Source organism: Madurella fahalii (genome assembly GCF_045866475.1).
Source record: "Madurella fahalii IFM 68171 DNA, scaffold_1, whole genome shotgun sequence".
Classification (NCBI taxonomy): Eukaryota; Fungi; Ascomycota; class Sordariomycetes; order Sordariales; genus Madurella; species Madurella fahalii.
The window spans coordinates 6,356,311-6,369,729 of record NW_027263971.1 but is presented as its reverse complement, the minus strand read 5'-3'; the positions used below and the strand labels follow the sequence as shown (position 1 = coordinate 6,369,729).

At 53.9% G+C, this 13,419-nt stretch overlaps 4 protein-coding genes across 4 annotated transcripts; 2 read left to right on the top strand and 2 right to left on the bottom strand.

Annotated features, from left to right (window-relative positions):
- Positions 1 to 464: 464 nt before the first annotated feature.
- Positions 465 to 1,102, top strand: MFIFM68171_01932 (uncharacterized protein; the record flags this gene model as incomplete). The annotated part of the gene is made up of 4 exons (XM_071057354.1): positions 465 to 507; positions 589 to 700; positions 846 to 943; positions 1,002 to 1,102. The coding sequence occupies 4 exons, from the start codon at positions 465 to 467 to the stop codon at positions 1,100 to 1,102; spliced, it is 354 nt and encodes a 117-aa protein (XP_070913455.1).
- A 2,667-nt stretch (positions 1,103 to 3,769) lies between these two features.
- Positions 3,770 to 5,149, bottom strand: MFIFM68171_01931 (Vacuolar membrane PQ loop repeat protein; the record flags this gene model as incomplete). Its single annotated transcript, XM_071057353.1, has 4 exons — positions 3,770 to 4,031; positions 4,136 to 4,760; positions 4,886 to 4,985; positions 5,039 to 5,149. 4 exons carry the CDS (start codon positions 5,147 to 5,149, stop codon positions 3,770 to 3,772), a joined length of 1,098 nt encoding a protein of 365 aa, XP_070913454.1.
- A 984-nt stretch (positions 5,150 to 6,133) lies between these two features.
- MFIFM68171_01930 (Phospholipase C/P1 nuclease domain-containing protein) lies at positions 6,134 to 7,168 on the top strand (the record flags this gene model as incomplete). Its single annotated transcript, XM_071057352.1, has 3 exons — positions 6,134 to 6,194; positions 6,249 to 6,908; positions 6,996 to 7,168. 3 exons carry the CDS (start codon positions 6,134 to 6,136, stop codon positions 7,166 to 7,168), a joined length of 894 nt encoding a protein of 297 aa, XP_070913453.1.
- A 2,294-nt stretch (positions 7,169 to 9,462) lies between these two features.
- On the bottom strand, positions 9,463 to 11,064 carry MFIFM68171_01929 (uncharacterized protein; the record flags this gene model as incomplete). Its single annotated transcript, XM_071057351.1, has 9 exons — positions 9,463 to 9,493; positions 9,599 to 10,018; positions 10,106 to 10,281; positions 10,352 to 10,389; positions 10,447 to 10,573; positions 10,641 to 10,663; positions 10,719 to 10,810; positions 10,875 to 10,900; positions 10,960 to 11,064. 9 exons carry the CDS (start codon positions 11,062 to 11,064, stop codon positions 9,463 to 9,465), a joined length of 1,038 nt encoding a protein of 345 aa, XP_070913452.1.
- Between the last annotated feature and the right edge of the window lie 2,355 nt (positions 11,065 to 13,419).

Here is a 13,419-nt window from a genome sequence, read left to right as displayed (position 1 = left end):
CCTGTCTCGGTAGCTTCTCGCACACGGCAAGATGGCCCGCTTCCGCGAGTCACGCTCGAACCTGGTTGATCTGGTCAGGCACGTCGGTAATTTTTGAGGCTGGAAATTGGGCATTGCGTTCAACGCAGATAGATCCCGCTGCGACCCAAGCGGTGGTGCTCTGGATGACCTGGGACTTCGGGCGCTGACACAGTGGCTCCAGTAATACACGTAAAGGTCTGGATTTCCAATGCAGCGAGGGTCAAAGGCACAGGGGGGGATAGCGGGGCTAGGTTAGCGCTCTGCTAGCGTTGCAGCCTCCTGGAAGCTCTTCCGAGAATCCGGGTTCTATTAGTGGGTCAGATATCCTTCCATTGCTTAGCTTTTGCTGGTTGGCTTCTCACGGAGTTGGACCCAACGCCAAAAACACACAGTTGTCTTGCATCACCGGACACATTATCAAGCGATCGCGCGAGTTGACCAGCATGGCAACCAAGCAACAGGAGGACATGAGGCGGCCGGACTTGAGTGAGAACCTTGACCCCGAGATTGCGATCGTAATTGGGCGATTCCGTGGCGGATTACCTGCTAACCTCAACCGCGACCCAGTCATTCCGTATCAAGAACCGGCCGCGAAAGGCGACAGCGTGGAGTTCCAGTCGACGCTATCCTCGACACTCCCCATGGCCGCCATCTTTATGCGGAATCGATACGTTGGGTGGTAAGCTCGGCTCTATGTCGCGATACCCAAGACGCCATCCTTTTTTCGTCTTCAACCTCGCGTCTGCGCATCCCTTATGCCCGAACCTACCTACGATCATCGCACCCGAAATAAGAATAGGCTGACCGTGCGCACCGCGATACAGGGCGGCCGTTGTCTTTAGCGTGCAGAGCTGGCTGGGCGAGAGCGAGGAGACCAAGAAGAGCACCAGCACGCCTGGCTACTTTTCTGTCGGAATGTCACGTACGACATCTGCCCAGCACTCAGCCTTCGTGTTCCATAAACTAACATGAATTCCCAGTAATGTCCCTAATTGTTACGTACCTGCCCATCTTTCTTCCTCCGCAACCAAGCATGCAACGCGGAAGCGCGACTGGGCCCGCCGCGCCCACCCCGCCGTAGGCCAACAGCGACAATGTGCAAGTGGCCCCGATTAGAGACGAGGGGAGGAGAGCAAAAATGATAAATGGCGTATATGTCGGGTTCAACCACGTGGACCAACGAGGACGAATTGCGGATGCAAAAGGGGCGATGGGAGCGTTTGCATAGTGAGCTGTACATATACCCAACACCTAATTATTACGAGTTATCCGACTCCCTCATTCTTTTGCGGTTGTTTGCAATGAAGAAAAGACCAGTAGTGCTCTGCTGCAGGCACATCTAGCGGCAGCGTGACGTCGCCGACCGAACAACAAAACCGAACGACTTTGCTACGTCTGCATCTTGGCAACCTCACGTCACCAGCACTCAGTTGGGCTGGAAGATACTTAGATTTCCGGGCTCATGGCACCGGCAACATATACATATCGAAGTAAGGTATCATCGAAGAAGAGAATGCATCGAACCAGCACCCCAACATCTGGACCTTCGCTCTCGTCTATAGACGGTTGACTAGAGATCGAGTCGCGTCCTATCTGCCAGCTCCCATCGACCCCGGGGCGCATGCCGGTGCCTGTGTTTGACATGCCAGGCAACCAAACACCATCCAACGCTGCTATCATGAGCGATCACGCCGTGCTCTATGGCTATCGATATCGGCTTCTGGCAAAGGCGCAGAGAGCAGTTAATTAGACCCGTCACTCCGGAGAGGTCTGAGGAACATTCAGTTAGCCCATCGCTGAAACCCAGTCAATATAACAAATGCAATGAAGCACTCACCCGCAACCCTGGGGCGTCACAACACCAAAAAAGCAGTCACCATCGCTCTTCTCGACGACCTGATCCTTGGTGATGGGAATGGTGACGACGCCGGCGCTGACGAGTGAGACGCATAGCGACAGCACTGCGGCGGCAATTGCAGCTGGCTTCATGGTGGCCGGTTACGTTGACTCGCTGGGTATGTCTCGGTAGGTAGGTAGCTTCCGGAGCCGGTCGGCGATGCAAAGTAAACAGCACGCGAAAAAGAATATGAAGGTATTCAGACCAGCTGGTTCGTATTAGGTAGAAGAGAAATGAGAGAACACGGCTACCTCGAGCCTGTGATCGGAAAATAACGATCAATCAATGATCACATTACAAGAAAGCAGAAAGGAGAAAGGAAATCCAATCGAGACGAGAACAAATACGAAGCGAAGCGCCCGGCTTCCGCGCTGGGCGGCAAATCCGACCCCTTCCCTTCTCAGAATCTGAAACTCGCCGCTACGACTCTGCGTGTGGTTGGCTTGTGCGGGGCCATAACGCTGGCCAAGAGAAGCCGGGATGCGAGTTTCAGGCTTGAAACCGGGGCCAAGAGGAGAGCATTGCTCGGGAATCGAGAACAACCGCAAGAGAAAGGATGAGATAGCAGATTAGATATAGCACGCAAGGCACGCAAGTTCGGTGAGATGTCTTCGAGAGAGCAATCGTCATCAGGAGGAAGGATAGTTTTGATATCAGTGGGCTAGCCATTTTTATTAGTGTAGGGGAACCCAGTGGCATGTCGCTTGGCCCTGGGCCGACCTGGCCAGCGCAAGCACAGTCCGGGGCCTTCTTGTGGGGCCGAAACAGCCTTCTTTAGCTGATTAACGTCACCTCATCGAGAAGCTCCGGAGGCTCAACTTCGAGACCCAAATCAGATATTTTAAGGTAACATGTTATCCCAAGTCGGCCAAACACTCATATCCACGAGCCTCGGCACCGATGCAGTTAGTATATAGAGTTAACGGGCCCCACCTTGACGACAGGCTTACAACAACAGAGGCCTGATATCGAAAGGTAAAGGAGAGCTGAAACACATCTGCAAGTTTGATAAGGAGCAGTCTAGGCTGCAATGCAATAAGGCACACTTGGGTTGTTAAACTTGAGATTAATGTTCAAGCAATGGAGAAGACTCGGGAGATCCGATTTATACCCCCGAGATCCACACCGGGACTCTGCGATCCACCGATCCCCAGCCCGGCGCCGATCGACCATATCACCCCCGGAGCTTGTCGACCGCCACGGAAATTCTCTTGGCCAAATACACCGCAGCCTTGCCGTTACGGTCGGAGTGGCGACCAAGTGCAAGCCTCCGGATCAAGGTTCTAATCCATAAGTAAAACTAAAAGCACTCAGCCTGCTCCAAATGATCTCTCGGGCGGGTTTACGGCTCTTCGAGTACTGAAGCCTCTATTTTCGATGATAGGTTTAATACCCATGGGCCAATAGCTATTGTATCGGGGCAACACGCTATGATGAGATACCAGAATAAAGAAACGCCCGCGTTAGGAACTAGGTGCCCAGAGATAGCCTGGTAGGTGCATACAGAGATCACTATGCTTAAAATCAACTCCGAAAGTAACCAAGTAGAACATGAAGCGACCAGTCTGAAGCAGTGAGAAAACCCCGACGCCCCATAAATGCAAGAACAACCCATACAGGTATGCAAAGAAGCATTGACCGTGACATCCATGTCCAAGCCGGTACGTTCATGAAGCCTCCCATCCAGCTCTCTCTCCATCCCGTCTAGGTCTTTCATAATCACCATCCATCCTCCCATCCTCACACGAAATCCAAGACACACAATAGCTCTGCCACAACCAAGGCCCTAGTCGTAGTAAAAGGGTATATCCTGAACTTGAATCTCGATCGAGCAGCGACGGAACCACTCCATTAGACGGTCCCACCGGCCTTAGCCACCCTCTGGGGCGAGTATATCCGGAACTGCACGAAGATGATGCAGTCCTCGACCATCGTGCCCAAGGACCCCAGCAGCCAGGGCAGCGCCCTCAGGAAATAGTCCACGTCCTGCGAATAAGCCATGACACTCGCGCCATACGTGAAGTTCCCCGTCAGCGACAGCAAAAAGAACAGCAACGCTAGCCCCTCACACGACTTCTCCCGATAATTCTTGATAATCTGCGGGATGCGCGCACTAAACCCCACCACCAAATGTCAGCCCACACGTTCCTCACAAAAAAAGAAGGAAAAAAAAAGCCCCTCCAAAATCTCAACTCAACCAAACAGAGGGGGACTCACCAGAGATAACACACCGCACTAAAATACCCCAGCACCATCCCCACCATAGTGACAGGCTCTGCCGCCACCGAGCCTCCGTCGCCGTCCGGGACCGGGCCGCCGCCGCCGTCGGCCACGTCCCACGCCCCCATCTTGTAGCTCACGAACCACCCCGCCGCGCCCACCGCCCACACCGCCACCAGGCTCATGGCGTTGTGCAGCCAGGGGTTGCTGTCGGGCGTGTCGTCCTCGCCCGTGATGATGCGCGTCAGCGGGTCCAGCCCGCTCTCGCGGCGGCGGACCTCGTGGCGGCGGTGCGAGCCTGGGAGGCCGGCGGACGAGGAGGCGCTCCGCGCGCGGCGCGCGCGCTGATGGTGGTCGTCGGCGGCGGCCAGCAGCGGGTCTTCTTCGGTCGGGGTGGGGTCAATGACCGCGATGGATTCGTCTTCGGTGGAGGTTGAGGTGCGGCGGCGACGCGGGTACCGGCGATGGTGGGCATGATGGTGGGGATGAAGAAGCTCGCGGGCGCGGCGGCGGGCGTTGATGGTGTTGTAGTAAGTGCACTGGCTGATGAGGATCAGATCGGCGATGCAGAAGTAGCTGGCGAGGGCTATTGTCGAAGGGGCGAGGGATGTGAAGAGGGCGCCTGTTGGGATGCCGGGGTTAGTGCGAGGTTCGTGGTGGGAAGCATTGCTACGACGCCGGCGTAATGGGCGTCGAGGAGGCACAGCGGTTGATTCCTTCCTAAGGGCTGGATAACGGGCTACGGACCAGAGAGGTTGGCGACATCACCGAGCAGCCAGATCAGTAGGAACTTCATTGATAAGGCATCTGCGCTCCTGGCTTTGTAGTTGGTGATGAGCTGCGGGAGCTACATTACGGTCAGCCATTGATCTTCCGAGCTGCCATATCCACGGCACTGACCAAAAGACATATCCACGCCGTCAAGCTGACGCTGCCAAAGATGCCCGAAAGCGCCTCGCCGACGCCGGGGGCCTGGAGGGCCTCCGGGACCGTGGCGATAAAACTCCGCATGGCGGTGAGGTTGTCGACCGGATACAGAGCGTCCTGCGATGGGGGTCGGGAAGATCCAACTCGGGGTCTAAATATACTGTGTAGAGCTAGCGTTGCTGACGACAGGAGATCGATTGTCCCATCGGGCTTTGCGGCGGTGGAATTCGAGTCAGTCGAGAGTCATTGATGCGGGCTAGGGCGCCTTATCGCACGGTGCGGATCTGTGAAAGATAAGAGGCCAACCCCGGAAATGTCAGGTAAGACAAGCCGCTTCAGGGTTCACCGAGCTTGTGGCTTGTCGTCTGGTTGGGCAGATGCAATGCACCTTTGCATCACTGGGCTCCCTGCATTGGGGGGGACTCACAACTGCAACGAGGCACAGCTGGGCGAATGATGGAAGCAGGTGGCATTGGAGCGCCCAAGAGGCAACCCCCGCATCTCCCATGCGCTCTTTGTGAGTGGGCCAGAAGATCTGCGGGGATTGGGTCGATCAGCCAGTGGCGGCCCCCCAATTACGCACCCCTTTACACTACTGAACAGGAAGTGGGGGTTAGCATCGTACAGTACAGTACCTTGAAGTTTGGGCAACCTCCATACCCTATCTCTGTGTTCAATTGTTCCGCAACTACATGAGATGGCAGGGAGCTACATCAGGTAACTTTGCCGTGCATAGCAGTGATCTGTACGCAGCAGGCAGTTGACAAGCAAAAATGAAGGTGGGAATACGCGACGGTTTGATGCCTGCTGATGAGCCACCCGACCGCCGTCAGACGACTGGGCGCGACACGCGACCGGGCCCGGCCCGTGCCGACTCTGATTCGCCGGCGCGTTTCTCCAGCAACTCGCAGGGGCTAAGGCAACACCAGCCCTGCACAGCTGACCCATCTCAGATCGACATGTCTCGCTCGTGACAGCATCATTTCATTTCAGTCTCATCGTTCATTATATAGTGCCGTTTGAGTACGAGACACTGTTGAAGAGAGATTTGAAGCAGAGACGTCGACGATGAGGATATCAACGTTCACCTTGGGCGCGGCAGCCTTGCCCGGGGCGGTGGCTTGGGGCGGTATGAGACCCTCAGCCACGCTTTGCGACTCAATTAACTAAACAATATGAACAGGCCTCGGGCACATCACTGTGGCCTACGTCGCCAGTAACTTCGTTTCAGGCGACACAACCTTCTACTTCCAGCGGCTGTTTGGCAACAACACCCAGGATTACCTCGCCGGGGTTGCGACATGGGCGGACTCACTCCGCTACACCAAATGGGGCCGTTTCACCGGCCCCTTCCACTACATCGACGCCAAGGACAACCCTCCGACCTACTGCGGCATCGACTACGAGCGAGACTGCAAGAAGGAAGGCTGCGTCGTCAGCGCGCTGCACAACTACACGACCCGACTCCTAGACACGGAGCTGCGCTTATCGGAGCGCGTCATGGCCGCCAAGTTCGTCATCCACTTCATCGGCGACATCCACCAGCCGTTGCACACCGAGAACGTCGCCAAAGGTGGCAACGGCATCCACGTGCTGTTCGACGGGAAGCAGTTCAACCTGCATCACGTCTGGGACACGAGCATTGCCGAGAAGCTGGTGGGCGGGGTTCGCCGGAAGCCCTACGAGGCGGCGAAGCGCTGGGCGGACAACCTCACGGTCGAGATTAAGGAAGGCAAGTTCGCCTTGGCTAAGGACGACTGGCTGAAGGCGGCCAACCTGTCTGATCCGGTGTCTACCGCCCTGGAGTGGGCTACTGAGGGGAATGCCTATGTCTGCACGACAGGTGAGTGATGGCTTGTTCTTTGTAGCTGTGCTCTATATTAGGTGTCTCGCAATCCTAGTGGCTGACAGTTTTCACTTGCCCTCTCAGTCTTGCCGGACGGCCCGGATGCCATCAGCGGCCAGGAGCTAGGCTCGGAGTATTATGAAGCCGCCGCCCCGGTGGTCGAGGCACAGGTTGCAAAGGCTGGATATCGCTTGGCTGCCTGGCTAGATTTAATTGTTTTGAGCCTAAAGGGCCAACCATCTGTAGGAGATCTATAGGAGAGTAAGATAGGTTGGGTGATTGAAGGATTCGAGATTCAGGATACAAGGGAATTTCCCTGCGGACGGTGTCACTAGTTCAGTACGGCATCTAGAACGGTATATTGTTTGAAATTTGGACGCCATTCGGGCCACGGTGAAAATTCGCTGTCCCCGAGATCATTAAACAACCAGGTGGCTCTCCTTCAGGCAGAGGTCTCTTCGCTCCGTAAAGCCAATAAGGCACTAAACAAGCGCCGGAGGCCCAGAAAAACACGTGTACGGCTTGGAAGATTACTTACTCTGCAGGATGCAAAGGACCTACTGAACTAGAAGGTTGTGGATAGGGAGGTAGTGCAAGAAACGCAGCCAGATGGTAGTGGTGCAGGGGGGGCTCGTACGAAGCTTCGGTGCTATGGTGTGTGCGGTAAGCTTGGCCATAATGCACGCACCTGCCAGGAGGCCGTAGAATCATCTGATTCAACTGCTTCAGATGTAATTATAGTTAGTTCCTAATGTTAGTGTATTGCAATTGAAGATAGTTTGCCACGGTGTGGTGGAAAGTGCGTCACTCGCTGATATTTGTCGCTCGCTGATAATGTACATTACTGTAATAGCCAGCCCGGTACCTCGAATCTTTAGGCAAGTAAAGGGAAGGAAGCAGGGGTAGTATTAATACTGTTAATATATTGTCGACCCTTTAAAATGCCATCTCTTTCTACCATTACCCAAAGTAACACTCAAGATCTCCCTACAGATGACTTGTCTGACGAGCGCCGCACAATCCTGCGGCTACATGTAGAATCCTGAACAAAAGTCCAACGACCAGAACCATTTATTCGCATCGCGAGGGCGTACTGCAGTCCTCCTCCAGCCGTTGCTGAATGGGGAGCAAATATGATTGTGGTCAATCAGCCTGCCTCCGTGCCAATTGTCCGGCTTGTATGCTTCCATGGCAACCCCCAGAGCATAAAAGAAATCCAAGTGGCTCTGGCCAACCGCTGGATCCTGTGGCTTTCCCGGCACAAATTCATAGATGATCGCCCAGTGCCAATCTACTCGTTCGTCCACTACCTCCCGCACTGGTGGATCGAGTTAAGGGAGTTCGTCCCGCCCAACGCTTGTCCAACCATAGCATGCAGGCAAGGGCGGGAATGGCGGTGGTGGCTGGATCGGATGATGTGCTGTTGCCGTTGTCTCTGTCGATTGATGCCGTGCCTCATCGCTGCAGGCGCACAGGATCCTGATGGTATCTTTTTTGGTGTGTGGTTTATTCCTGATCTTGATGGTCTGGGTCGAATCGGTTTCGACGTATGCCATCGCCCACTTGATCTTCTCAAGCAATGCGACTGTGCGGGTTTCCTCCTCGAAAGGCCAGTCAACCACTCGCCACCCATTACCTAGATTCAATGGCTGTGGTGTGGGCCGCTGCGTGTGCCAGAACTTGGGGGATGCGTAAACAAGCGTGGTCAATAAAAGATGAGCGGTAAGAGGTAACGTACCACTTTTATAGCAACAGGGGGCCCTCGTCGCCAATGGTAGCTTTAAAAACAATACCCTCCCTTCCGTGGCCCAGATAGTCGACCCATCTTATCTGTGATCCGTGTCCGGGAAATTGACGTAGTTTCGCATTCTTGAAATCACACCAAGCAGTCGACGGTGGGCCCTCAAGAAAGTGTTTATCAATAGGCAGCTGATCGTCGGGGTTGCCGTTCATCATGTTACCGTGTATTTTTGCTTGAGCGATGGATGAAAGAGTTGGGGGAGAGGGTAGATTGCAGTTGTTAGTGTTAAGTTTTGACGGAGCCGAATAACTTAGTTCTGTTACAAGGGAGATGTTGTTCGTCAAAGCTTCTGGCCCGTGCACCACCGGGGTTTTCAGACTTCCAAGTAGGGACCGTCCTGGCCAACGTCCTCTTCCAAGGGAACATCGAATTCACACTCTTCTCTTTTCGCGTGTCACTCAGATAGCTACTATAGCAGCAAAGTACTATATCCAAGTAAGCAACATCGTCTAGTATCTTAGACCAAACGCGTGCACATTGCTTTCAGAGCAGGTAGCCCTCATTTTCAGCCTTAATGATACTTGTGAAGCAGTACGTCAGCGTCAACCTACGTCGCTATGACATGGGTAGTGGTGTAACATACTGGCGCTAGAGGGCCTCTCCTTGAACCTACCTCAGGGCCAAAAATTCATACCTGTAGCACTTCGTACTTCCAGGGGCAAGATATAATTAAGATAATACGACAACGATTGCACACACATACTACCAATACTGATCGACTCCCCGCCCAGGCTGCTGCCGCCTAGCAAATCATTCCGGTTTCTGCCCATAAACAACATGACTGGTAATGGTTCCATACGAATCAGCTTACACATCCTTTCTCTATATTACCCCCAGCCAGAGAGAAGAACAGAAGAAGAAAAAGGAAAAGGAAAAGAAAACTCACAAGTCAAACATCGCATGAATCCTCGGATTCCTCAAATCCGCCCTCACCCGCTCCAACAACGCTTTAATCTCGGCCTCCTCCCACCTCAGCACGCTCGTAAACAGCCGCAACGACAGCCCCTCCAGCCCGTTATCGACCTGCATGAAGTTGTACGCCCCGATCTCCTTGAGCAGCGGGTCGCGCGCCCACGGCCCGAAGGGAATCTTGTAGCGCCTGTGCACGACGTTGACGAAGCCGGCCTTCTGCACCCACCCCTGGAGCTTGGAACCCGGGTTGGGGTCGCGGCCCAGCGCGCGCGCCGCGTCCAGCAGCGTCGAGATCCACACGAGCAGAGCGTCGTCGGGCTTGAGCGAGCCGTCGTCCGAGTAGTACTGCAGGTCAAAGTCTTGGAATTCGCACCACCCGCCCGGCTCGAGGTTTCTGTAAAGTATTTGTTTATTGGTTAGGAAAACGAGGTCAATGGGAGAAGAAGGGAAGAGAGGGAAATTTTGAGGAGGGGAGTTGAACTCGTAGATGTTGGTCACTAAGTTGGGCCAGTCCAGGATGCTAGCGGCCATGTAGCGGCAGAAGATCCAGCTGAATTCTTTGGGGTGGACCCAGGCGTCTTCGACATCGTCAACTTCGAAGCGGACGTTGGCGGGGACGAAGTTGGGTTGGTTGGCGCTGAGGTCGTTGCCGATTATCTGAGAGGAGGACATGGCTACGTTAAAAAGAAATGTGGGTTAGGGAAAGGGGCTCCGAGAGGCTGCTTACCGTTGCGTTAGGGAACTCATCGGCGATGGATATCGCCCCTTTGAGAATTATTTAGTATTAATGTCCGCATATGGCAGGTTAGAAGTGATCCTCACACACGCCGGTGCCGGTGCCAATATCTAGGATGCGCTTGGTCCGCTCTTTGTCAATAGGAGCACTATAGAGGCCGCCCTGCACACGGGTCATGATTTCGTGGAGAAGAAACAGGCGTTCCATCTCTTGCTGATAAGGCACTGTTAATTAGGACCCAGACTTTGTGCACCAGAAATTGCTCGGGGTTGATAAGAACCTCGTCATTCGGTCGTGAATACCCTGTTGGCATCCATATCAACACTGAACTGTTACCAGGGCCCTGAAATCCACTCACTGCCTGCCCGGAAAGCGTGATAGCGCCGGCCGTGTTCGACAGGATAGTTTTGGACGCTCGAAGCCAGCGATGTGGCGTAACTGCTTTCATACCTACGAGCCGGTGCCTGGTCAAATGGAATGTACAGTAAAACCTCAAGGGTACAACAGCGCTTACACGCTCTCTCCGGCATCGTTGACTAACTGCAAGATGTGACGCTTAGCAAGTCTAAATCAATAGGAGGGTTAATCTGAAGTATTACATCAACGTCGACATCGACTTCGACATCGACATCAATCTCGATTGCGGTGGGAGGCTTGGCTTTGACGGCCTCTTCGATCACGGAGATGTCTCCCTTGGTAGCCATTGCTGAAGGCGAAAAGGTTCCTTCTAAAGATGGATACGGACGTCTTTCGAAAAAGAATGCGGGGATGGTTACTCGGGACGTCGGAATGGCCAAGAATAAATATGCATTTCGCAACTAGTGGACTAGTACAACTCACCAAGGACAGGGGTCAACATGCGGGCTTACGTGAGGATGTGCCAAGATGTTCATGGGGGTTGAAGACCCTGCAACGGTCGGCGTCAATCAATAGCCGTCTTTGAGTCTTGTGCGAGGCTGTCATGAGCCTGGAATGCAAGAGGGACATAAAGGGTTTCAAAGTATGGAGCTGCCGTTTCGACACCGACATCTGTCCGTTACACAGAAGCATCCTACTGTGAAAAAGCAGGTAAGCACTAAGGAGGAGCTCTGTCGTGCTCTGTCAGAGCCACAGAAAGCCTCGGAATGAGCCAATCAGGAAGGGTCTTGCGCGGCTCTTAGAGAGCCGCAGAGAGCCACGAGAGTCAATGTCTATAAAAGTCATTCCTTAGGTACTCCTGGAGGACTCGCGGAGTTCTCCAGTAAGCAATACAACTTGTTAGCTTTGCTACCATCGAGACATCACTTGCGCGATTGTTGTGAACCTTTAGGCTTCACCGAATCCACCATCCCTTGATCAAGACACTTTGCGGAATCCTCTCAGACGTTAGGGACCTCGAAGGATTCGTCACACCGGAGAAGGTCCCAGAATCCTGGGATCACATGACCCAGGATCCTGGCCGTCTGGCCCATCTGGGCTCCCACCACGTAACAATTGCCCGGGACTGAATTGAAAAAACAATGCCCCCATTGTACCTCCCAACCATCAGAACCCATCGTACCCATCATCGTATCCATCGGGTCCATCGTATCCATCCCATCCATCGTCGTATCCATCAGATCCATCCCACACAACGGCATCATACCTATCGTGATGCTCGTCCCTGTCATCTTCGACAGGGGCGTCATATTCAGTCCGGGTATTGTCAGGGCGGTCAGGAAAGTCAGGGCCGTCGTCAGGGTAGTCGAGATAGTCAGGGCCGTCGTCAGAGTAGTCAGGACAGTCAGAGCCGTCGTCAGAGTAGTCAGGACAGTCGGAGCCGTCGTCAGGGTAATCAGGGCAGTCAGGGCAGTCAATGCCATCAAGGTCTTCAAGGTAGTCAGGGCTGTTAAAGTCATCAGGGCTGTCAGAGCCGTCAAAGTAGTTAAGGCTGAACCATAATATCGTATAAGAATTCTATCATTGTTCATCATCCAGGCTGATATCAAGACCACAAGTTCCTGGTATTCCTTTGAACCCTGGATCTTAGCTCGGAAGTCTGACAGGCTCTCCGTCGGTTGTTGTTGTTGACGTTGTTGTTGACGACGTTGTTGGGCCGGGCAGTGGGTTTGAAAGATGTGCCCGATCAGGAGGCGTCTCTTGTCGAAGGTCTGGCCGCAGTGCGTGCAGGTGTGTAACTGGGCTGCTGCATCTGACTGCAGGGCCGTCGAAGTCGATCGCTGGGCTGGCCGGGCGGGCCGGGCGGGCCGGGCGGGTAAGGCTGGCCGGGCGACGAGGTTGACTGAGCTGTCGGATCGGATCGCTGGGGCGGCCGGGCGGGTAAGGCCGACTAAACTGTCGGATCCGATCACTGAGCCGGGTAGGCAGGCGAGGCCGAAGTCAAGTCTGACTGGGCCGGCCGGGCGGGCAAGGTCAATTGAACTTGACTGCGTTCTGGGGGTTCCATTGAAGAAAAAAGAAAAAAGGGGAAAAAAGAAAAAGATGGTATCTGAGAGCCGGGCCGGGCGACGATAGGCCTAACGAAAGGGTCGTCGAATTGGATGGGAAAGTCGCGTATCTTCACGCGAGGGATTGCATCGTGTATATTCACACGGGGGATTGGTCGTCAGGTTCGATTTGCTGACTCCAACCCTGCGTATTCCATTGATGTTCGTACGCAAGAGAGAAGATATGTGCAGCCTCGAAACCTGCCCGGTCACCAAACTCTTTACCTAGATTTTCTTCCTTTGTCACAACGCAACGTCCATCTCGCTCTCGGACTCGGTTTGCGAACTCTTGTACTCGCGTTCCCGTTTGTAAAGACATAAGTAGGGTAAAAGCAGCCTCGGTAGTTTTCTAATTAGATTATATTAGTATTTATATTCGTAAAGTAGGTAGAAAATATACCTGGATGGTGCCATCGGCTACGACAAAATACATCCCAGGCAGAAGGGGTTGCATATCTTGGGCGACTGTCCCGCCATTTTCGTCTTGGAGGAAGAAGGAGCCCGGGGGCAAGATGTCGATGATATCAACCATGGCGTAAAAGTTGGCATTGGTCACGCCGGCAGTGAGGGCTAGACCGCCAAGCAGGGTATTGA